Below are 26,713 nucleotides of genomic sequence, written 5' to 3' on the forward strand. Positions count from 1 at the left end.
ATAAGCTGTATACTGTAACAATCCTTATGTGTCGAAAGTCGGAGACAGTAAATTACGAAAATGTGTGTTGAAAAAACAGAATTAAATATGTGAAGTAGAACTACCCAGGATAGAAAGGAAAATAAGTCTTACAAAGTAGCGGTTACTAAACTTTGTGGAGGCGAAAAAAGTATTTTACAGCAGAAAAATAGTATCTTGATATTGCATTTGATTTGGTAAACTTTGGTAAAATAAAAATATAGAGTAGTAGGAAAGCAAAAAGAATATAGAATAAGAGGGAAATAGGTGGGATTAGGAACAGGATTTGCTCAGGCAAATCCTGTTCCTATAGTTAGAGCCCTGAACATAGTTATGGGAGTATATTTCATGTGTTTAAGTCAGTTGTGTAATAAATAAAATTAAGTTGAAAGGTGTATACAAAGCTTATACCTCGTAATAGTTAATCAGTTGGTACAAGAAGTAGTAGTAGGAAAAAGTAATTACTAGCAAGAGTAATTGCTGGCGGAATCAGAATTGTAAACACGCTAAGTAATAAAAAAATATAATTGGAATTTGTTTGGCAAATTCTGCACAACTATTAACCTAATTAGCTTTAAAAGACTGAAAGCCAAGTTCCACTAAATGAGAAGAAAAGCAAATAAAGGTGCCTGGATTAGCTTTTCCTCGAGTATAAACAAGGACACAGCTACCAGATTCATCTGGAGGAAAATAGAAACGCTTAATGACAAATATGTGCAGTCCCAGGCTTCGGTATTAAACTGGGAAGGGAAGGAGTTGTCCTCTCCAAGGAAAATAACGAATACCTTAGCTGAATTATTTGCCAGCATATCAACAGTACCCACCTACATTCATTTTATTCATTTGTTGATTGGCGGACCCCAAGGTTTTCCCAATTACCCAGTACCCACCTACATAGTATTAGGGTCAGGCGCCACCTGTTCGCTGTGAAGGAATACAGTACTACTGTAAATGCCAGAAAAGTGTTGTGTGTGTTGTAGATGACATATTGCATTAGGTTCTGTTGGCTGCAGGGCCCCTGGTGGGACTCCACGTTGCCTGCACACACCACTAGGATGTAGCCGCCAGGCTGCCCATTATTCTCTGGCTTGTCTCCACCAGGGTTGCCAGAGCTTCCTGGACAGAGACAAAAAAAAAAAAAAAAAAAAAAAAGGGTAGAGTCGGAAGTACAGAGTGTACGCAAGAAAGGAGGGTATAGCTAGAAATATGGAGGATGTAGGCAAAGGTATCCTCCAGGTTATCAGTGCAGCAATAAGTGCCATCAGGTGAAAGGGGAACCCGAGAAGGACGATAAATAAGACACAGCAAGAGAGCTGCGTGTAAGTTGCCACTGAGGAATCAGGTGGCCTGTACGCCAGTTGATCCTATCCAGGTTAAGATCGGTTGGCCAGTTAGGTAAGGATCAGATGTTTGGGTTGTTCCTATTTTGTGTTGACAATAGGGTTCTCCATCTTGTGAAGAGGGCTTGTGCAAATTTGGTAAACTCATAGTAGTAGTTTTCTTCTGTGATGAATAAGTGTTCATTTCCTTGAGGATTATCTTGTGTGCAAGTAAACAGGATGCTGCGGAGGTCCTCAGCGTTGACAGGTATATACTAGATGGTTCCAGTCTTCTAGTTCACCACATGCACAGTAGGGGTTGTCAATGATTCCTATGGATGTTAGTTTATGGTTTATTGATATGTGTCCGGTAACGAGGTAGGTGGTATAAAGACCAGGAGAGAACCAATTTGGAGACTTGGGAAATACGGCATTCACATAAGGTATAAATTTCTTGGTGATTGGGCCCTTGTCGGTAGCAGTCCATCTGTCCTGCCAAGTCTGAAGTAGTAGGATGGCAATTCGTTTCTTTTCCTGCCTGATTTCATTCAAGTTATTGATGGAGTGTCCAAGGATAGTTGCTGGTATACCCCTGGATAGACAGTAGTGGAGGCCCCTTTGAATAACCTCCAGATCAAGCGGAAGGATGCTCGCAAGAACTTGAAGGGCTGGGTTGCTAACTGTGCAGCATGCCCTTGTAATAGTAAGAAGGATGGTGCACTGGATGGTTCCCAGTTTACGTTTGTTGTTGTAAAGAGTTGCCCTGCAAAACAGACCCTAGATCCATATGTTATGAAGGGAAGGAAGATTGATTTGTACAGAACTTAAGGGTGCGAATCCCCAATCACGATGACTCACCCGTGCCCACCTACAACCCAATCGTTCAGAAAATTATATAGAATCTTCACAACAGCATAAGATCACTTTTTTTTACAATAGTTTCATACCCATACAAACAGCCATTCAGAACTTTTAGGCTCTCTCAATAAAACATCCAGTAGTGCTGCTGTTCTAGGTGGGATCTATTAGATCCCATCTAGAACGGGATTTATCATTATATTAGATGCAATTATAACACATCTAAACAACAGAGCAAAAAGTACATTGTTAAAATATCACAATCAAATATTTTTAGAAAATACTTGTCCAAACTCCTGGCATCAGTTGATTGTACTAGCCTTCTCGAAGTCAGGAAAGGATCACACCTTTCTGCATAACTACAGGCCAGTTTTACTGACCAGTTGTTTAGGCACAGTCCTAGAAAAAATGGTTCACAGGTAGCTAACATGGTTCCTACAAACCAACAACTTGCTAAACAGTAATCAGTACAGGGTTTCAAAAGCATCTGGTCATTATTTGCGATAAGTATTACAAACATGACACAGGATATATTAAATAAAGTAGAATCATACATGTTTGCTGACGACCCCATTATCTCTTGTCCATTCCAAACTATGAACACCATTGAAAGGCAACTTCAAATTTCCATAGCTAATTTGGAATCGTGGGAATTACAGAATGGTTATTCCTTTGCAGAAAAGAAATCCACTGAATTCATTTCTGTAAACAACAAACTACATCCAGATCCAGAAATATATTTTAAAAACAGCCTGGTTTCTGTTACCAACAATTTCCGTCTATTGAGGTTATACTTGGACAATAAACTTAATTTTGCTACTCACATAGCTTATGTTCAAATGACTTGCCTTGAAAAACTGAACATCGTAAGTGCTATGTACTTGGGTGCTGAAAGAAGCTCCCTCCTACATCTCTGTTGAACTTTAATAAGATCACACTTGGATTATGGATCACCTATCTATGACTCCACTAGGAAAAGTTCTCTATGTCTGAACACCATCACATAGTGCCCTTAGGATAGCCATGGGAGCCTTCAGAGCATCTCCAGTCCACAGCCTGTATATTGAGACAAATGAACCCCTCTATATCTCAGGAGAAAATCCTTATTGTGTAACTCTGCAGCAAAGATTGAGATTATTCTGTCCTACTCCAGGTGGCAGTATCTGGCTGACCCTCAGTATGCCATGCTATACCACAATAAACCTAATGGAAACCACACCACACCGCAGAGCTTTGATTGCAAGAGCTCATGCTCAGTTTGGACATTACGTTTCTTGGACTTAATTCTCACCTCTTTGCGACAGTTTCTTTATAAGATGGGGAAAATTTTTCCTAGCAAACACCAGCTACACAAAGCACATTCCTTGGAAAACTCAGAGAAGGTACATATCTATACTGATGGCTCCAAAACAAATTCAGCTATAGGTGCTGCAGCAGTTTCTTCCACCTTCTCAGTAGCTGTCTCTTCCTACTGAATGCCATATCTATGCTGCAGAATTGTTTGCAATAAAACTATCTCTAGATAACATGAACAACCGCCATATCAAGCAATCCCTGATATATACAGACTCCTTATGTGCAATCACGGCCATTCAAGCTACTTCCCCATCTCAGTCTTAAAAGAGATCCGATCTAAATTATGTCACTATCAAACAACCAATCATATCTGCGTCCCAGGTAATGAATGTGTGGATGACGCTGCCAAACATCCCAACACTGGATCTTCCTCTCAACTGCAAATAAAAAAAAGAGCCACAGCTGTGGGCATTACTTTGAGGAGAAGCAGGCAGAAAGAAGCAATTCTGACAAGACTCTGCATCAGTCATTCCCATCCAACTCATCTGTTTTTGCTTATGGGAGAGAATTCTCCTCATTGTTTCTTTTGCCAGTTACAGCTAACAATAAAGCATATTCTCATTGAATGTCCCCAACATTCAACTATCCAAAGAAAATCCAGCTTTATCTCCCTATCCAAACTTGCTGGAACCCTCAACTTTATTACATGTTCTTGTCTGTGATGCAGATTTCAAAGAACTGTTTAACTATTTGAAATACATAAATTTGTATGTGTCTGATCATAATAACATGTGAAATCAGTGATAGTGATAAGTAAATCACGAGCAGGCACAATATGGCCCAAGAGGCCCTTGTGCCAAAAAAATACAAATATATATATATATATATATATATATATATATACACAGGGTGTTTCAGTTAAACGTTTCAGAACTTCTAAGAGGGGTAGGGTACATCCTGACAACTCGAAATCATATAGCAATGTGGGGTCGGAAATGCTTTCCTGAAGCGGTATTGTACACAGAAGTCATCGTGCAGCACAGATTCGATTTTCGGTCAATGTATGGGCCGGTATTATGGGAGATCACCTCATCGGACCTTACCTGTTACCGTGTCGTCTAACCGGACCTATCTACTTGATCTTTCTGCAGCAAGTATTGCCACAACTTTTGAGAGATGAACAGATTTCTGCATCGACGCAACAGACAATGTGGTTCCAACACGATGGAGCCCCTGCCCATTATAGCGGAGATGTTCGTAAGTACCTGGATGTCACATTTGGTCAACAGTGGATCGGACGTGGTGGTCCCGTGCGTTGGCCTGCTCGGTCACCCGACCTATCATGTCTTGATTTTTATTTCTGGGGTCATATGAAATCGCTAGTTTATGACACCCCTGTTGACAATGCTGAGGAGCTGGTTGCAAGAATCGCAGTATCTGCCGAAGAAATTCGAAATTCGCCTGGAGTATTCCAGAATGTTCGGATGTCCATGCGTCGGAGATGTGAGGCGTGCATTGTAGCCCGTGGAAGAAACTTCGAACACTTACTTTAATCCATGTACCTTTTGCTTCTTTTCATGTATTATTAAAACGATTTTTCACTTATGGTCTCTTTTCTTTATGGTGCTTCTGTGTAAAACACCGCTTCAGGAAAGCATTTCCGACCCCACATTGCTATATGATTTCAAGTTGTCAGGATGTACCCTACCCCTCTTAGAAGTTCTGAAACGTTTGACTGAAACACCCTGTATATATATTTTTTTTCTCTCTCCACACTATGTGAAAGTTTATGATCCCATTCCTGGAAACTCTTGTTTTTTATCCAGATAAAGAGGCAAGCCAACCACAGGCTGCACACCATTTACAGACAGTGATGCCTAACATTCTTAGTTGCATTGATAGCTTTGGTTACATTATAAAATAAACCAGAACTGCATTTTTATTCTAACATAAAAGGCCTTAATACTGATGATTGTGATGATAATAATGTTATTTTCTCTATAAAATGTAATTCACAGGCTGGCCGTGAAGGCAGAGAAAAATTTGCAAAAAGAAGAAAACGTCGCAATCCATTTTCAAGCAAAACAAACAAAGAGCATGCAAAAAATAAAGCCTTTATGATGATAAAACATAAAGTCAAAAGAAAGACTAAACGATCATTTCAAGAGAAACAGGTAAATGAGTTAAAAACAGTAAAACATTTTTTTTAATGCTCTCTCTCTCTTAAAAAATTGAAACTGACATTTTCCCATCTTTACATTTAATTTTCCTGTTTTATAAATTTAGACTACATGTCAAAATATACTTAGCACACAGCAAATGAAATTTAATAGTTTGTATGATTGATTTTAATGTGCTTAATAATATGTTTAATGTGTTTATCATAAATTTTATCAGGTTAAACATTTAACAATTTTACTGATTCTAGAGTGAATAATGATAATTAGCTTTATAGATTGCAACTGCTAGCAAAATCTGTAATTCTACATGAGTGCCTTGGTTCTCAGGCACTGTCGAAAACGTTGATGAAAGCTCTTTGAAGAAGTATTGAGGTAGAATATGTGGAACAGTTATTGGACCTACATGATAATTGAAGACCCTTTTATGCTCCTGAGATTTTTGATAGTTGCCCTAAAATAAGCATTTTAGCTGATACAAACATTAAATGGCAAACTAATCTCATATTATTATGAAATTACTTTCAGCCTTACCATAACTAAAAGTTATGGTTGGTTGGTTGGTTATTGGAAGTTTAATGGCACATAGCCTTAGATGCACCATTAAACTTCCAATAACCGACTAACCAACCATAACTTTTAGTTATGGTAAGGCTGAAACCTCCTCAGGACTACTACATTTATTTGTTATATAAAAGTAAATGCAGTATTGAATTTATACCTCTACATGTCTCTGTCATGGAGCTTACTGTTTATTGTACTTTGCTTTGGACTGATACTGTGCACCTCCCAGTTCTTCTTTAACCCTTACTACTTATCTATAATCGAGTAAGTGAAACATAATTTCAGTCATTATATTTCTTATGTTTGAGAATTTAAAGCCACACAAAATATTTAAATTAAAAGGTTTGGCCAAGTCCAAGGATTTTCTTTTATAACATAGGTCTGGGGGATCTGTTTTTCTTTTCTTGAAACATTAATTGCTGCTACTTCTCTTCTAAATCTGTGTTTGGTTTCCTGGATTCTCTTTCTTTTCTTAGATTCTATCTCTTTCACAGCATGCTTTTTTTAAGGTATATAGACAGTGCCAACAACCAATTTTAAATTCTTTCATAATTAGTCTTGCTCTTAGCAACTTCAGTAATTATAGTTGGCTTATCTAAAATCACCCTTCCATGACTTTGGGTGATACAGTGGTTGATGGCGAAAAAAGATTTTTTTTGTGTAACTGAATTGGTTTTAATTGATAATTTGTATTATCTAAACCCTAAACATACAAAAGCTCCTTATGTTCGAGGTCTGTTACTGAGTCAGAAGTTTTACTGTGTCTGTGAATTGATATTAACCCTTTTCAGGTAAACATTTGATACACAGTAAATCAAAAGTTAACACTTTTAAAATTGCATAACTTTTTCATTCTTTTGTTCAATACAAAGCCAAGTACAGTGCCTTGGACCTGAATATCTGAAATTTACCATACTGCAAGAATCCTCTCATAAGATACTTCATGCTTCAGTGGTATAAAATTATTATTACAACTAAAAACATTGTTGCACTGTTATGAAAAGTGGTAGAACAAATGTTAGTCATGAGAGCTTTGAAATTATGATGAAGACACTTGTCTGTAATCTATGCAAACCACTTTATTGTGGTAGTCAAAACTTTTTTGATAACTACACTGTTTCTGTAATGCTCAGGGAATGCTACTGCCCTTTAAGCTGTGCAGACTACAAATATTACATAAATTGCATTTCAATTTGAGTTGTAAGGTTTTGGAGCTATTTGAACCCATATATGATTGAGGAGCATGTTTGTGACACTTCTAAAGTTTGCATTTTGTTCACTGAGAGGGGCTTATTTTTATTATTACAGTATTATGAAATCACTTCTAGGAAAATGCTGAATCAGCCAGACTGAGGCATCTTCATTTCCATCAAAATATGCTATTTGAGTGAACACTTTCCAAGTTGGCAACCTCATCATCCAGCCATTGCACTCAGATTTTTTCCATGGGATTTGTAAAAGATGATGTATGAAAACAACCACTTCCAAAAAAATTAGCATATATAAAAACCAGGATCAAAGAGGCTGCTTCTAGTATCACATACCTGAGAGAGAGAGAGAGAGAGAGAGAGAGAGAGAGAGAGAGAGAGAGAGAGAGAGAGAGAGAGAGAGAGAGAGTGGAAATGAATTAGTTGGGACCTGCAGATCTCACTTTTCACTAGTGAGACCTACATAGAAATTCATTTATATCAAAGAAACTTGGAGTACAAAATCAGTTAATTAGTAAAGGTTGGGGAGTTAGATTTCAATGCAGGCATTGAAATGGGAATTATTTTAAAGTAGTAGTTCCCAGATAACTCAAAAAAAAAAAAAAAAAAAAAAAAAGTTTTAAAAATGTTGGACAAATTGTGAAATTCTATGACGTGACACATTTTTCTATTTTTGGCAAGGAAAGATGCAAATTTTACATTTTAATTAATGTTTCTTTGCAACAATAATCTAGTGAAGGAATGAAATTTAAGAAATTGTAAGTGTAATACACTTTTATCTGCATGTAAAATGTTTGTCTTTCCTTGCCAACAGTAAAACAAATATCAGTTATGTCTTGTTATCAAACTATGAAGACAAATGTGCATCATTAGTAATATGTAATTTATATCTGTCCACTTGAGTTAGAAATGCAGAATATTTCTTATTTGACTACATTATCAGCATTGCAATTTTATAAATAAGTTTTGGAAAGTTAAAAATTACCTTGTGATATGGGAATTGAGGAAAAATAGTAGTAACCACGTAATTAACAAGAAAGAAGAATTTATTATCATGCAGTTAATATACCTTCAATATAATCACTACCTCTCTGTGTAATCATTTCTCTACCTGATAACCTCAAAATTCCATCTGCAGAGCAGTTTTTATTGATATCTACAAGAGACTAATCCCTGATATGTAAAATATCCTGTCTATTCTCAGAATGGTTATTTTATTTTGGTAAACAGATCAAAGTTACTTGTACTATCTTCAACCAAAAAACTCTGGCAAGAGCCAAGCAGTGCATAGGTGATATTTATCATTGCCTAAATCTGTGAGAATTCTGAGGCATGATCATTGCAGAGTACTTATGCTTATTATTAAGTACAATTCACCAAAAGCAAAGATGTATGTTAGGTACTTTCTCATTTGTCTTGCTTGACAACACAAAATTTCATAGGGCAGCATTCAACCCCAGGGGCTCACATCTGGTGAGTATGGGCTTGGCACACCTAGGGTCCTGAGCTGGATATCATCATTCTTCTCTTCCTTGGTGATTCCCTTCTACTTCTAACTCTCTCTCAGCGTAATTCAGAATTTTTTTTTTTGGTTGGTGCAGCATATGCTTCAGGCTTCCTTGCACTATATGGCTAATAATATCTCATGCAACTTCTAAAATCATTGGAAACACTAGAGTGTGCACCATGATTCTCTGACTGTTGCTCAAACTGAAAGCACTTCTCTTCATGCAGGCATTTTCAAAACAGGCAGGACATCAGCCAGAAACCTATAGATACAAAAACCATTCTGCAGCTGGAAGGTTCCATTACCAGCGATTAGGTTAATGGTTAAACAGACAGGCAGTTAGTATTATTGAAGGAATGTAATTGATAATTACATGATAATATATTACAGCTCTTATATGGTGTGGAAGAGCAGTGACTACAATCATTGCTCTTCCACACTTTGGTAAAGCTTCTGTTTGAATCCTGTGCAAGTGGAAGGAATTTTTATGGGCTTTATATTGCACCATAACTCAGTTAGTTGATCTCAGGCAAAGGTTGCATTGTGTGATGTTCCCTCCACTCCACCATCCTCCAAGCATTTCATACAAAACTGGTAAACCAACCATAGAATACATGCAGTTTACAAACATTCTATATAGACACCTTATTTGTCTAAGCACTTAATCTAAAACAAGCCAGCCCACCTGTTATTACCTTGCTTTAATTCTTAGTTCCTCCCTCCTCAATTCTTATATCTTGATTTAGTGATTTTGTTTTAATTGCTTATATGGTATTTATTTGACTATTTTATAGGTTTCTCTCCGAAATGCTTTGTTAAAAAAGAGAAGGATGAAGTAAAATATTGTATTACAATATGTACAGCATACAAAAAAAAAAAAAAAAACCTGTAAAAAATTTCTGTAAAATAATGCCAACGTTTAATAAAAACATTTGAAAAATGTTGTACTTTTCTTAATAGACTTCAACTATTTACATATACTGTCCCAGAGTTTTAGTGGGGGGAGGCTTAAGCACTCTATGGGCAAATCATTAAGCCTTGATCATGTTACAACGAGAAGAAGAAGAAAAAAAAAAAAAAAAAAAAAACATTATTTTGATCATAAGGAAGGGGTAATAAATGATCACTTCTTTTATCATTTAAATTTCCAACCCATTATATTTTTGCTTTCTTTTGTTCATTTAAAATTCTAAATCAACACTACAATGTGCAACTTTAATTAATCTAATTTAGCCAGAACTAGTATTCTCAAAATTTACCTTACAGTTGAATATACGAATCATCGCTTAAATCAATAATGCTAAATTCATCCAGACCTATAACATTAATGTATGTAATTGAAGCTTTCATGAACTGCTATTTTAAAATGTTCTCTAATACTTAGTGAACACAATTGTAACTCCTGAACTGCTATTTTAAAGTGTTCTCTAATACTTAGTGAACACAATTGTAACTCCAACTAATATATTTCCAATCCCTATAACATCTATCAAATCTTACCAGTATAATGTTCTCTAGATCTTTCTAACTGGTAGAATGCCTTCAAAATTAATGTGAATCAATTTATACTAAATATACACATTGACATTCTGCCAAGTGAAACTGAAACTTTTTTTTTTTTTGCCATACTAAAATGTTACTTTACTTCAAGTGCAGCTGAGACAGGATAGGTATACTTAAAATGTCACAATTCCACACTTATAAAGTCCTCTTTAATGACTGAAGCACTAATTTCCATTGGAAATTTTGCATACATTTCTCTTTTAAATATCATCTCCTTCCTTGCTTATTACAGATTGTCCAGTGAGAACTTTTACTTTCGAGTGGCTTCCTTTTGCCACTTGTCTAAACCTTTGAATAATTATTCAATTTCATGTGCACCTTTTATTTACTTAAAAAAAAAAAAAAGGCTGCGCTGTTTGACTTCCTGCCTAGCTACCTGTTCTAAAGCACTCTCTCAAAGAGATTATTTTATGTATTATGTACATTGCTACATACCTAATTCTAGATGGCTGCATTTAACTGTTATGGTAGCTTTTAAGGTGATTCTAGAAGGTTGTTTCATTCTCTGCTTACTTCTATATGTCCTTATCTTAGAGTTTAAACTTGCCACATTCCTTTGTTTGGCTGTTAATTTTTCTTAAATCTAAATCTTTCCTGTATAATTAAATATTAGGTATATGCCTATATGATAATAATACTTATAATGATAAACCTTGCCATTTTTTTCCTCTTATAAAAATAACAGTTGTAAGCCTAGATGTCCTACAACAGCACCATTTATTTAATGCTACAAATATAACACAGTACAAATCACATTTGATTAGTTTTTTTTTCTCTTTATAGATTGTAACATTGATAAATGGCAGATTATAGTTTAATAATAAATAATAGTATTCTTATTATTCTAATGTAGATAATTATTCTAAATTAATAAACGTTTTGTGTGATATAGCAACATTCAAGTGGTGAAAGAAATCTATAAGAACTTCATGGTTTTAAAATGAGGCTGGTAATTTTATTATTATTGCTGAAAAAGATTTTTTTTTTTTTTTTTTTTTGCTATCAAGGTTATACTAGTTCACTAGTGGTCACTACTATTGTACTAAGAATAAACAGTGGAAAATAATAACTTAATATCACAAAATACACAGTATATGTTCCAATTTATCCAGGCTCTAGAGGGGAGAAATTATCCCCACCTGTATCCATCACTGCCTTGAGTTGTTAAAATTACCACAAACTTTGAGGAATTTTTAATATAGATTTGTCAATTTTTAGTTACATATACATTGTTATGGTAGGAGTAAACTTTGATTCAACAGGTAAATATATTTAATTATGTAATAAATAAAATTGCATAATATTCCCAAAGTATACAGAGTATATATATATATACACACACACACAAATTAACATATCCTGTGATTAACTCTAAGAAAAGACTCTTGCATCATAAAAAGCAAGTATCTATAACAATACTAGAGCCATTTTAAATTCAAACAATGATTCTGTTTTATAACTGTGAAAATGGTGAACTATGATAATATCATGCTTATTTAGTCATACTAACTGCTTCATTTTAAATAGCATATCAGGTTTTTTTAAAGCATAACACAATCTTTTCCAAAAAAGCTTTTGACCTACAGAATTTTCAGTCCATGGAATATAAGTTCTTGTTTTCACAACATACCGAAGATTACTTGTAATTAAATTATCATCTATCTCATGAAGTTGAATGAGTATTATTCCATCCCTTGTATCTTCAAATAATTTATGCTGGGCCATATTTAATTCAAACATACACCATTCACATTTAACAAAGGAATTAGAAAGCACTAATATAGTTTTTCTGCTCTTTGCTATGGCATCCAATACATACTCAGTAATATCATTTCCATCAGCAATATCTCTATCAGGAAGACATAACTGTAAATTATTTTCAGAATTTTCTAATGAAGGTAATAAATAATGCTTAACCCATTTAATATCATTATCATTATAGCAGACAAATGCATCATATGGATATTTTTCAGCTTCACAACTTGTTTTGTATTGGATAACATGACTATGGAGCTGAAACCACCAGTATCGGAAGTTCCATTTTAAGAAATGCCAACTTAACAGACTTAAAATTATAAAGAAAATTACAAAAGCTATTGAAGACAAAACCGTTAATAGGCTGATCATTTTCTCAAAACAGTGGTCATCTTCTATTGTAATATTAATAAAATACTTTCCCATCAGTAAATCTGGCAATTTGCAATTGTAGCCTTCACTCTTGTTTTTCATGACAAGTATTACCGTAGTATTTAATATCCATTGCTGGAATTGTTTCATTCCACACATAGAACAGTCTAGTGGATTGAATCTCAGATCTAATATGGCAGTTTTCTTGAAGTCACTGAGCATTGCACCTGTTGCATGAGTTATTTGATTATTACTTAATTCAAGTATATTTAAAGATGCCTCTGAGGAAAACAGAGAATCTTTCCATGAAATAAGTGCATTGTCATTAAAAAATACATCTTTTAACATGTTTAAAGATGAGAAAGTTTTTGCTGGAATCTCAATAATCTCATTGTTACCAAAGTTCAAAGAGACAATATTAGGACAACAGGTAAATAGAGATTTTGTTGAATTCCACTTAATAGCATTATTGTTCATTCCAACATGCTTGAGGTTAGATAATCCAGAAAAAATTTCGTTATTAATAGAGATTATAGAATTAAATGACAAATCAAGTACTTCAAGTGATGATAAATCATCAAATGCAAAATCACTTATAGCAGCAATATGATTTCCCCTAAGGCTTAGCTTAGTCAAATGTTTCAGACCATTTAACCAATCTCTCTCTATTTTTAGGGGGAAAGGTACTCTGTCAAGTATTAATTCTTGTAGCTGTTTGTTCAAATAAGTCAGATTATAAGGATTATAAGGAGTATATGCGAAAGAGTCAAACTTTGAATTGCTGAGATCAAGGTAAGTTAGTTTAGGTAAATTATTAAATTCACTGTGGATATAGGTAATTCTATTTTCACTCATATCGAGAGTTTGTAGGTTTGCAATTCCATTAAATGCTCCATCTTCAATTACTTCAATTTCACAAGATCTCATTATAAGAGTTTTCAATAATGGCAAATAAGGGAAACACAAATTTGTTAGTGTTATGAAGTAATTATCACTTATATCAAGATAATTCAGAGTTGAATTATTCAAAACAAGTAATGCTTGTGTTGGAAATTCTTGTAAATATATCCCTTGCAAAACTAGTTTACGTATATCAGTATGCTGGAGACCTTCAGTAGCATTACACAAAGTAAATGTACCTAGTTGATTGAAAGATAAGTTGAGTATCTTCAGCAGTTTTAAAGAAGAAAAAGCACTGGCATCAATTCTGCTTATTTGGCAATTTGCAAGATTTAATTCAGTTAATGATGAATTTCTTAATAGCCTAAGATCACCAATATTCACTCGTTTTATATTATTATTTTCGAGGTTAAGTACCTTCAGTTTATCAAGATGGCTAAATGCATTAACTATTCCAGTACCATATTGTATATTATTTGAAGACATATCAATAGTTTGTAAATAGGGGTTATTCTGAAATGTGTGGTTCAATAAATTAGAAATAATGTTGTTACTTAAATTGAGGTGAACCAGATTTGGTAGGCTGGTGAATACTTTTGGTAAAAGATATTTAATATTATTGTTAGTCAAGTGCAGTACTCTAAGTTCTGTTAGATTTAATTGTGTACGAAATATAAATAATGAGCAATGGGAAACATTTAATATATTTAAATTTGGAATTAAAGAAGAGACAATTTCCTCGATATAGACTTCACTACAAGTCAGAGTTAATTCTTCAGAAGACTTAGATAGGAAACATTTTTTTTGAGAATTATTATGATGAGTTTGCATCCACATTGTAGTTGCATGTGATCTGCAAAGGTTCCCATTGTACTGTATCAGTACAATCACCATATAAAGGGAGGCAACATTCATATTCATCTGAAAAGAATAAAATAAACCTTGATTAGAAATTAACTGAAATTAAATATGCATACCACATGTTCTAATAAAATTAAATATATATGAAGGCAGAAAAGGTGTAAATGTTTCTAACTTTTTTCCTTTTCCATGAAAGTTATTCTGCACTATTTTCCACATTATTCTTAATGTAAGATAAACGTTAAACTTATGAAAAAATACTCTTAAAAATATATATATAAATTTGTTATGGTTGTTTTTGTTTAGGGGATTTTTGCTACATTGATTATTTTGTTCATCCATGGATTTTATGGTTTTTCATGTGTTATTTGTTACTATGTTTCAGCAAGTATGTATACAAAAATATGTGCATGTTTTAATGGCTGAAAAAGCTGAAGCTGAATTACCTTTAAAAGAACTGTAAAAAGTAATTTTAAAAAAAATTAAGAGGACCTGTCAACTGTCAATCACAATTTTTAAAAACCGATTTCTACCTCCCCTGCATCGACAGTGGCAACTGTAGATGCAGGGGAGGTAGAAATCGGAATTTGCGCTGTGTTGTGGATTGCAGAAATGTTTGAAATGCATTTGTTAAATGGGATATATATCTCTGTAAATGAAATCCAATAAAAAGACTCAACCTGATGTACCTAATTGCCATAAATATCTTCCCAAAGGGTAAAATGCGTAATTGATGGAAATATGAGAAATCATGCGAATGGTAACTCATGAAACCAAACATACATTTTATTGAATTTACGTGTACAAACTGAAATGACAAGTTAAGGTAATAGTATTATGATAGCATGAACCAGAACTATAATGCTCATACGTTGATATAAACATTTGTAAAAGAATGTGAGAAGTTTACCTCAATATGATATATAGACAACTTCTGTATAATACTCTCCAGAAATTAAAATGAAAACAATTTTTAAAAAATTAAAAAAAAAACGAAAATCTCATATTACAGTAAGAAATAATTAATAATAATTAAAATTAAATTAACACAATCAATTTTAATGCAATTAAAAATTAAATAAATTAATTTAACGGGAAAAAATGGAAAACGATTTTCCTTCCTGAAGCTGACAATGCTTTTCGACCATATGTCGTGATCACAAGAATGAAAATTACCAAATAGGGGTGAGCAAGGAACTTAAATAGGGATTATTTGTCTTCGCACATGCACACAAAGGACCACGAGTCGGAGATTAGCTATGGCCTGTGAACACTAACAAAATTCTCATGTAATTTAATTTCGATCGTTTCTGCTATTAAGTCTTGTATAATTATGTTGACAACTAAATATTTTAGCCTCATTAAACAAAAAAGTATGTTTTTCATTAATAGCATGAAAGGCTAATTCTGACCCTGCTCAACAAGAAGCATGAACTGAGGCGTGTTGGTTAACACAAAAAGTCAGAGGAAACCGCATAGAACCCTGATAAGACAAGTCACAATCACCAGAAAAAATGTATACTAGGTCATTTATTTGTGTTGCAAATGCAAAAAGGACAGAGATTGTTCAGTTTAGTGTGTAATTTCTGTAATGGCCTGGCTACAATTTTAAATTCAGTATCTTTAAAGAATCTGTTAAGTTGTTTGTGCCACTGTTCAACAGATGGGACTGAAATAAAGTATTTTTTGATATTACTGTTGTTGGTTGGTGTATTTTTTTTGTATTCTATCCTTAGCTTGTACCCTAATTCTGTCTATTGTAGCAAGTGGGTAACCCGTTTAAGAATCGGCTGGTTAATATTTATTTCTGAGCCCAAAGCAGATTCTGTTGAATATTTATAAGCATTGAGAAATCGATTAAAGATAATCAATCTTTTGTAGGTGAATGGGTAATAGCTGTATAATGTAGAAGCATACCAGTGTTTGTAGGTTTATGATAATGTTAAATTGGATTTTATTCGCGTCCCGAGTAAGTGTGAAATTTAGAAAATTTTATGACTTAGTATCCGTTTTCTCCCTCTCCAATGTAAATTTATAATTATTGAATGAATATAAAATATCTTGGATAGTGCTACTATCGGTAATGACTAAAACATCATCTAAATACCTCCCATAGTAAGTGATACGGTGTAGAAAAGGCGTCAAATGTATATGTTCAATCATTGAGAGATAGATCTCCGATATTAAGCCCCTCAGGCTTAATATCGGAGATCTATTGGCAAACCAAAAATTTGTTTGTATACTTTGTCTCGAAAGGTGATATAGTTGGCTTCAACTAAGAGTTTAATTAAGTGAAAAATTTCCTTAATAGGAAGTTCCATATAATTAATGGTATCGAGTTATTTAACATCCTAAAGAATATGTGTATTCAACATTTACATTCGTATATAATGAGGTAACATCTAGTGAGAATAAATTATCATTACCGCCAAATCTCCAGTCCTTAAGGTTATTAAATAGTGTATCGTAATTTTTAATCCCAAATTGTATCGCCTGTCTAAAGAGTTTTATAATGCTATATACATGTGTGGTCAAGGATGAAAATGCCGAGTTTCTGTATGAAACAATAGGCCGAATAGGAAAGTCGGTCTTATGTAATTTTACCTGACCAAAAAGTGCAGGAATATTGTATGTTCTGGCCTTCAATTCCTTTAACTGAGCCATAGTAATGTAGTCGTTTTTTCGGTACGTGGTTAACATTTTATTGTATTGATTGACCAAATTGGTAAATAGTGCCAGGTCTATTTCAAGATAAGTGGAGGTATCTGATACAACTGACTCTAGCTTATTAATGTAGTCAGGTTTATTGAGTATTACCACTGTATCTCCTTTGTCAGCTCTCTGAATAATAAATCTTATTTTCCCAAAGTTCACATAAAGCTGAACTGTCGTGTGTATTCAATTTAGGCAGTCATTCAATTTATGTGTATTCAATTTATTCACCACCTGGTTAACTTGTTGAATAAATAAATATTTTTTGTGGAACACTACGAAATTCAATATCAATTACGCACTGACCTTTAGGTAGTTTTCAAGGTGGTAAATTGTAGTTTAATCCTTTCGATAAAAGTGAAATCTGGCCCTGCAACAACGTATACAAGGAAAGATTTGTAACATGTCGATATGTTGAATGTTGGAAGAGGGGATGTTTGTGAACCAGCTGAAATATTCTGCAGTAGACCGTTGTGCGCATGTGTTGGGGGGGGGGGGGTCACCACACAACTCTTATGCATTTGGTCGCACGTTCACAACAATGTGTTAGAACTCATATGAACATGTCTCGACCCCAATAATGTATTCAATTTGTTAACATTTTTTTTTTTTTTTTTATTTATTTATTTCTGAATCCTGTGCTTCACATCGCAAATCTATGGAGGTCTTCAATACAGACCAATCGTTAGGATGCAGATCATTTTTTAATTTGTCGCAAAGTTTCCTAACTTGGGAAATACCTTTCCCAAGTTAGGAAAGATTAAAAAATTATCTGCATCCTAACAATTGGTCTGTATTGAAGACCTCCATAGATTTGTGACGCAAAGCACAGGCCTAAGAAATAAAAAATCACACATTAACAAATACCTCCACTTATCTTGAAGTAGACCATAATGACAATAAAATGTTAACCACATATCGAAAAAACGACTACAGTATATTAATAAATATTGATTTATTGCATTCTGCAATAAATCAATATTTATTAATTATGAAAACTTTAGTTTTTTGAAAATAAAAATTATAAATAAACGTATTTTTAATACTTCAATATGCAGCTTTATTTGATCATTGTATTGATTAGTGGTGAAGTACAAAATGCACGTTCAAGAACTTGCATTTTGTATTTCACCTTTTAAAATTATATGTGATTTTAGAGATAATGCCTTCCACGTAAATAATTTCTAGAAAAAAATATATATATGTTAAACTTATATGTTTAATTTTTTATTCCGGGGTGCGTGCTAGCCCTTTTAAGTAAAATAAGGGTGCGCAACCAAAAAACTTGGGAGACAACTGGTCCAGAGTACAAGCTGCGGAACAAAATCAAGATGGCAGCAGTGGTAGGGGATCGTCTGGGCTAAGGGATATTAATAAGACCATACGATTTCGACGTTTACAATTAAAAATGGATAATGTTTTCCAGTTTGAAAAACTTTTCCAGTTTTGCTAAAGAAAATAAAATGCTAATATATGAAGGGAAATATGTTTTATATAAAGGGAAAAATTCATTTCAATTAACGAAATCACAAATAGGTAAATGTAAACTTTCACTGTCGTTAAATTTCTGCTTTTTATTATTATTAGCCATATGGTGCAAGGCAACCTGAGACTTGTGCTACACCAGCCAAAAAAAAAAAAAAAAAATTCCCGCGTTACCCTGAGAAAGTGTCAGAAGTAGAACGGAATCACCAAGAAAGAGAAGAATGATCATAACCAGCTCAAGACCCTGGGTTTGCCAAGCCCATACTCACCAGATATGAGCCCCTGGGTTTACATTATGAACTTCAAATTAAGTAATGCAGAATGCAATATATAAAATCTGAAATAGATAGACAGTTTTGGTATACACGTTCAAGCTATGTTTATGATTGTGATGCCTGTGTCATAAGTTTTAATTCTGTTTCCGGTATGTATGCTATATTCGTGAAAGTAAACAGGCACGTTTGATAAATCAGAGCATTCGTACTTGACCCAGTATATCTGGCAGAAAAACCTTGTTGACAGCTAATTATATCCTTCAAGAGGAGCGTTTCCATTTACAATGTTCTTGTACACCTTCCCGATTATTGTGCCTCCCAGCAACAATGTTGCTGGGAGGCACAATAATCAGGAAGGTGGCCTCCCAGCATCTGTCTGTGGCACGGGGAGCAGGGTAGGCAGTAAATATTAGGACTCTATCATGTCGCCAACACTCTGGCGAGAGTGAACGAAGCTCTAGTAGAAATATGTCGGATATTTAACCCCAGGGGCTCATATCTGGTAAGTTTGGGCTTGGCACATCTACTTTCCTCAGCTGGATATCATCCAGCTGAGTAAAGTAGGTGTGTGTAGGAAAGTAGAGAGAGAGAGAGAGAAAGAATCTAGTGATTTCTCTCTCTCTCTCTCTCTCTCTCTCTCTCTCTCTCTCTCTCTCTCTCTCTCTCTCTCTCTCTCTGTGTGTGTCTGGGTAACTCAGGAATTTTTGGCTGGTGCAGCAAAAGCCTCAGACTTCCTTGCACCATAATAGCTAATGATGATAATAATAATAGCAGGAGATTTTGGACAGAGGAGAGGCATGAAACAATGGGCTTAGTACTCAACCCTAGAGAACTCCAGTAATAACATTAGTCCACGAAGAGCAATATCCATTAATCACTCTATCTTCTCCCATCCAACCATACCTTTATCGATAGCTGTAACTTACCCTTAATGTCACCCTGCTCCAATTTGTACCAGTCTTTCGTGCAACAATATCAAAAGATTTCCTGAAATCCAAGGATATCATATCAAAATTATTTTTTTGCATCCAATTCCTTTGTTACTGCGTCACAATATCTAAATAGATTGTCTCCCTTAACAAATCTGTGTTGTGGCTGCAACGTAATTGCATTCCTGTCTAGATGGTCCTGTATTACTTCTTTAACCAGTGACTCCATTATTTTCCCTGGATCAGAAATTAAGCTAATTACTCGTGTCATCTTTTGATTCTCCTTCATGAGTTGGGGATACATTCCCTCATCTTCAGTCCATATGGACATCCCTTAAATCCAGAGATGCGCTCATAATTATGGCTGAGGATTTGCTTCTCTTAATATAATTGAATAGATCTCATCCACCCCAGGCGCCTTTTTTTATGCTCAGCTTCAACAATTTTTCTTCTAATTTCCTGTCAGTTATCACAAATTCAATTAGCTCTCTATTAAAATTCGACCCCAAGGGCTCTCACATCTGGTATGGGCTTGGCACACTCAGAATCCTGAGCTGGATATCATCATTATTCACTCCTTGGTGATTGCCTTCTTCTGACTCGTGTATTTTTGTGTCTCTCTCTCTCTCTCTCTGTAATTCAGAATTTTTTTTTTTTTGGCTGGTGCAGCATATGCTTCTCAGGCTTCCTTGTACTTTATGGCTAATAATAATAATACTTCTTTCATCCCTATCCCTAAAAAAAATCCTCATGTGTGAATATAGATGCAAAATTCAGTTTGTCAGCAACCTGATCAGGATCATCAACAGTAAAACCATCAAGTGGGCCAATGTGATGTAATCTCTTCTTTCTACTGTTAAGATAAGTAGTCTTTGCTGCATTCTTTGCCAGAAGATTTTCGTAATCTGCCTTAGCTTGCCTGATCTTCTTTGCGATTTGATTGCAGATTAGTTTATATCTACTATAAGCTTCTGTATCACCTGATAATCAATATACATCCCATGAATTTTTCTTATTTTTTATTTCATTTCTTTTTATTATTTCTTAATTAACTGTTGTAATTTGAAATAACACAGACGTCAATATTTCATTGCAGTTTCTCTCAGATTTGAAGATCGTGTTGTACATATTTTATTTTAATTAGTAACAAAGCAGGTTTTGAAGTGGATTTTAGTGCACTGGAATGCTTCCAGATTGTCTTAGGTATCTATAAGGTGACACCTGAAGAAGAGACAGGAAGTAAATACGGGACAAATGCTGGATTAGAGTTAAGACTGGCTGTCGGTGATGGCAAGTTTTGTAGATCGTGTGAAATAAGTCTGCTAAAATATAACTATAAGCGGCTGACTTCAAAGGTACAGGCAGCCTGAGAAATTTTACAAATTTCTTAAAATAAGAAGTTAGATCGAGCAATAAGGGAACAGCTAGAGAAAATAAAACGGGCAAATAGAACAGAGTGAAAGTTGACAAAATGAGAAAGATTGGTTAAGACTCAGAACAAGGACGATCCTGACACATAGGGGCGGTACATAATTCAGATGAAAAAGGTGAGTGAAAGGGGGGGGAGAGGGGTGACAAAGTTGAGATTCTTGTCGGTGTTTCTGAAAATGGGACAGTCAAGAACACAGTTGAGTTTTGTCGGTGTTTGTCGAAATGGGTTAAAAAAGTGACTGAGTAGGAAACACACAGAACCCCGAGTTGAGTTTATGTGGGTGTTTATGGAAATGAGTTAGGGAGAGACAAAGTTGAGATTCTTGTTGCCGTTTAAAAAAAATGAGTTAAGAATGACAAAGTTGAGATTATTTTCGGTGTTTGTAAAAATGAGTCAGGGCAAACAGTTGAGTGTTTGGTCGTGGTAGAAAATATGAGTTGGTAACAGTTGAGTTTTTTGTCGTGTTAGAAATTATGGAGTGTAAGGAGAATAAGCCTGTCCGTCATTGGAAGGCAAGAGCAGTGGCCGTATGCTATAGTCTAATCCACATCGGAAGAAAGGCAATGGTAGTGACCCGAATGCAACGAGCGCTGTGAAATATTTCTTAATTTAATAAGAAGTTCTTAATAGGTGGAGCAGAGAAGCGAGGGTGGCACCCTATGAGCTATCTCCTTGTGGATGAGCTGTAAAAAGTGGAGTAGAGAAGGAGTTAGTGTGAGATGCCCTGTGAATTTTCTTTTTGTGAATAAGTTTTAATAAGGTGGAGAGGGAAGGAGTGGAGCCGAAAACTTAGTAGCTCGATGAGAAGGAAGGAAGCAGCGAACGGAAGGTAGCCCGAATAAGGTGGAGAAAGGACACCAGTCCCGTGCAGCCAAAAGTTCCTGAAAATTATCTGAAGGAGATCCTCAGAGAGCCAAAAATGGAAGGTTGAAACCTCCCCGGAAAGGAAAGAAAAAAGATAGAAGTAGGTGAGAAATATAGTAAGTACTGTAAGTTAACAAGGACTGTTAGTGAAACAGTATAGTAATTAATTAAAAAAAGGGGGGGTAGCACTAGAAGTAAAATGATAGATAAATTATCTCCGAAGTAAATTATATATACTAACAGAGTTATTATGTTAAAAAAAAGGTTATTGTAAAATGCAAGGGAAACGAAGGATGAGTAATAGATTAAATTGTTGTTCAAATGACTATAATGTGTTAGAAGGGTAGTAAGGTTTATATGAGAAGTTTTATGTTTTAAGGACAGATAATTGAATTATATAAGAAACTTTGAATATGTTTTAAGGATAGATAATTGAATATAGTGTTTGTATTGATGAAGAATTGTTGGTTCATCTGAAAGACTAATAACAAATAGAGACTTTAGGAAAGTTAAGATTGGTCTTCAGTGTATTGTAACAGAATGGTGAGAACACAGAGTATAATGATGAAAGTAGCATATTGATTGTTAATATAAGAAACACAATTGTATCCAGGAGTAAGCGAAATAGGTTAGGGGTTAGTTAGGGCAAGAAGAATGAATCAAATGTTTTCATATAATGGTCAACTCAGATTAGCTAGTGAAGGGAAACAGGAATAAGAATAATTTACGCAAGGTATCCTTGATTTAACTTTGTATGCATATTACATGTTTTTTTATTCAATTATATATTATGTTGTATATATATATGTAAATAAACTCTGTTGTTTATTAATTTGTGAGTTTGTTATTCCTGAACACTCAGCCTTTCCGAAGGGAATTATACATAATTGAGAAGTTCCCTTGAATCTGGAATTCTCCTGTGAAGCAAAGTCAGATGTGTAAGAAATAGAGGTCTATAAGGGAACAGAACAAATAAGGAATATTTAAATAAAGAATTATTATTATTATACATAAATAAAAAAAATAATAAAGAAGAGTAAAGACATATGTATATTTATTAAGGACCATTATCGCCCCCCCCCCACAGAACGCAATACACACTAAATTTAATCTAGCTCAAAAATAATCTTCGCCCAGTCTCGGCCTAATTACCTTATGCACTGCCCTACTCCTGCCATATGAATGCATGCACACGTGCTGTATGCAAACATCCAAAGTAATTACGACTGCATGGATGCGTGTGTGTGTATATATATTCTTATGTGTATGTGTACATACGTTTTTTTAAAAGTCCTAGCCGCTGAAATCTCAGGAAACTACGCGGCAGGACCTACCAGAGTAACTTAAGTCTACTGGGTTCCTGGTCTGCCTCCACGGGGCGAAGGTGAGGCAACGCTGGGCTCCAGCAGTTCAGCGGCTAAATGAACAGTTGACACAGGTACAATACCCACACACTTTTAAACCTCTGGCGTTCGCAGGAAACTGGTACACCCACAAAGAAAGCAACGCGGAGATGGGGGGGGACACCCTGGTGCCGCATGACAACAATGTACCTTACACTTTAATAGTACAGTGAACGTTGTGATAAGTTCCTGGTTAATGCTCTTCATTTAGTCTCAGCCGAACAGACATTGACATATCAGTGTTTGCTAGTATAAATGACATATCAATGTCTCACTTTCTGTGAGAGAAGGGGGAAAAACTGCATTCCGTCTGTTGACACCACTTTGAAAGTGCTTCCGAAAGCAAGGATATCATAATATCTGATTATGTTTGTATATAACTTGAAAGCGATAAGGACGAGACTTCAAATAAGTAGCTTTCGAATTTATCTTTTTTAAAAAGAATTTTGCTATCTTGTAGCAGAAGGGTACCCGAGGGTGCAGTACGAGTGCTGTGCGCTTGGTGTCGTAGTTCTATCCAGTACGACTGTTAAATCTGGTGATTTTATATTCTCTCCATCTTGTAAAGTCCTATTATCGGGGTATAAACAGAATATACATTTTTTTTTTTTTTTTTTTGGCTGATGTATAAGCTTGCTTTTTGGCATCATTTTCCACTACTAGTGCTAATATTTATTTTATTTATTTTTTTTTAGTCCGTTGAGAAAGTTTCCCGAATGATTTTTCTGACGATTGAAAAAAAAAAAACGATCATGCAATAGAAAAACTCCGGAGGGAATGGTTAGGGTCAACGAGTTGATTGACTGCTTAATATACAGTAGTTGCTAAAGAGGTGCATTTAAGAATCTCGCGGGGGGGGGGGGGGGTGGAAAGAATTTGTAACTTCGTTACTGCATAGATGAACGTTATCCGGCAGACTGCTGAGCACTGATCCTCCTTGAGAGGACCAGTGCTCAGCAGTTTACTCTCAAATTACAGGGCCCAGAGCTCAGTCATTTGAGAATAAACCTCTCCAATCGAGTGAGTTTCGTCACATTTAACTTGATTGGAGAGGCCTAGTTTCTAGTCCCACAGACCGGAGGAATTTCTAAAGACTTCTTTAGTCGGGGCTGTAATTAAAGGATCTCAGGCGGAGGGATAGGATGCTCCTTGCTAGTAATTCCGGGTTTTTTCAGCCCGTGAACTCACTCTTTTACAGACAAAGTACATTATGACGCAATATGGTCTAACAAAACGGCCTCCGTAGCCGAGTGGGCAGGAGCGGGAGTGCAGTAGCATACGCTCTTTGAGTAGACCGGGGTTCAAGCCCCTGACTGCTGAATACGGTCGATCTGCCAACCCGCACTGGACCAGCGTGGCAGATTATGGTCCATTTCCCTCAGCATGAATTGTTGAGGAGGCTTCCATCCTGCAGTGGGTTGATAATGGCTGCACTTTACTTTACTTTTTTTTATGGTCTAACATAAAAACCACCACCAACACAACAGTCAATAAATTCTTATCAATAATTAAAAACAATATAAGATTTTTTTTAAATATAAGTCTATATTAAATAAATTTTCCTGTTTATACCCAGGACGACCACGCAAGATACAGAGGATACGAGAAAAGCTGTCAAGGGTTTGAAACCTGGTCACTTAAAGCACGTGTACTTTAGCATTAGTTGAGGCATATGATGCAAGAAAGCAAGCTTATACACAGCAAAAAAAAAAAAAAAACAATTTCCCGATTCTTCCATCCGGTCACTCTAAATGTATGTCTACCTTAAATTTATTTAAGCTATCAACTTTCAAAACAACTACCAGCTGGATAAAGATAAACTTCAGCACGCCTATTTTACAACTGTCTTTCCTCAATTTGAATCTATGCCCCCTCAGTTCCTTAATCTAAAATATTAAAACTGTCTGAGACCACCGTAGTCACATTTACGAAGGCAAAAGCCCTTCCCTTTACCTTGATGGTAGTTACATCTTCAAGTAAATCCCACATCAGTACACTGTGATCACTGTCACTTAGTGGTTCCTTTATATGCAAATTCTTAATGATGAACTGCTAATAATCAGGTTTAAGAGTGTTACTCCCTCTGGTTGCCCCTCGAACACGTTGCTGTAGAAAACAATCCTCCAATAAATCCACAAAAGTCTTGTTAGCGTGCGAGTGACCAAGCCACAAGTTCCAGTTAATATCCGGAAAGTTAATATCCCCCATTACAAGACATTCTAATTTACTGGCCCACTCTATATCTCTGCAGAATTGTTCGTTGTACTCATCAGAGTCATTAGGCCTATAACACACTCCTACTCTCATTTTCCCTTTCCCAGTGTTTATGTCACACCAAACTGACTCAACTTTACACTGTCCATCCATGTCAACTGGATACACTTCTTTATATTTTGTGTTTCTTAACTAACAGCATAACCCTTCCTACCCTGTTTATCCTTTCTGTACACATTATACTCCCCAAATTTCAATTTTGCAGCGATATATCTGTGTGACACCATGTCTCTGATATCTCAACATTATCTGCCTTTGATGTCTTGACCAGCACCTCAAATTTATTGCACGTGTCATGCAATCATGTACTGCAAGTAGTCACCCACGCAATGATCGCTTGGCTGCGGGGGCCGTCAATATGTTAATTATATTTAGACAAACAAAAACGTAATTTAATGAAAAAAATGGAAATATTACAATAAAAATAAATTTAAAATGGCGTTTTTATTTTAATAAAAGAATATAAATCGGTGCCAGTTTAAAAGAGGGTAGCTGGAGAGGTTGCATCACTTGGTCCCTAGCTGCGGAAGCCCCATAATTTAACTTATACCTTGGGCAAAAATTATTTAAATTATAAAAATAATTAAAAATAAATATGATGTATTTAAAGACCAAAAGAAAAATGCTTAAAATATAAAACAATACGAAGTAAAATTTGCTAGTATATATTAATGACATATACAGTAGTATGTTTACCTACTGTGCATAAAGCGAAAAGGTCTCGGTTTCCGACACTGTTTAAATGGGCCGTGGGATAAATGAAGGGAAATGTAAACACTTCTAAGTGCTTAAGAGTACAAAACATATAAGTCCGCTACTGCTCTGGAGAAGAAACTTTTATCTGCAACCTCAGAGTTAAAAATCTAACGGTAGGAAACGATAACGTATCTAGAATGGACAAGCGAGCAGGCTAGCTGCGCTGTAGTGGTAGAACAGTTTCA

General features: G+C 35.2%; 2 protein-coding genes across 3 annotated transcripts in view; one reads left to right on the forward strand and one right to left on the reverse strand.

Moving 5' to 3' along the window:
- Mys45A (SDA1 domain containing protein Mys45A) overlaps positions 1-9,822 on the forward strand; it is a 199,013-nt gene extending 189,191 nt beyond the window's left edge. For both annotated transcript variants that reach the window (XM_090385160.1, XM_090385161.1), the window contains exons 21-22: positions 5,510-5,665; positions 9,742-9,822. In XM_090385160.1, the coding sequence (XP_090241286.1) occupies positions 5,510-5,665; positions 9,742-9,786 (201 nt within the window). In that variant the 3' untranslated portion in view covers positions 9,787-9,822. The remainder of the gene's footprint in view (positions 1-5,509; positions 5,666-9,741) is intronic.
- Positions 9,823-12,010: 2,188 nt separating this feature from the next.
- Positions 12,011-14,146, reverse strand: LOC150078066 (uncharacterized; the record flags this gene model as incomplete). The annotated part of the gene is made up of 1 exon (XM_090384448.1): positions 12,011-14,146. A coding segment is annotated over one exon (2,136 nt), but the record flags the coding sequence as incomplete, so codon positions are not given.
- Between the last annotated feature and the right edge of the window lie 12,567 nt (positions 14,147-26,713).

Source organism: Mastigoproctus giganteus, chromosome 11 (genome assembly GCF_048544385.1).
Source record: "Mastigoproctus giganteus isolate SK-2022 chromosome 11, ASM4854438v1, whole genome shotgun sequence".
NCBI lineage: Eukaryota > Metazoa > Arthropoda > Arachnida > Uropygi > Thelyphonidae > Mastigoproctus > Mastigoproctus giganteus.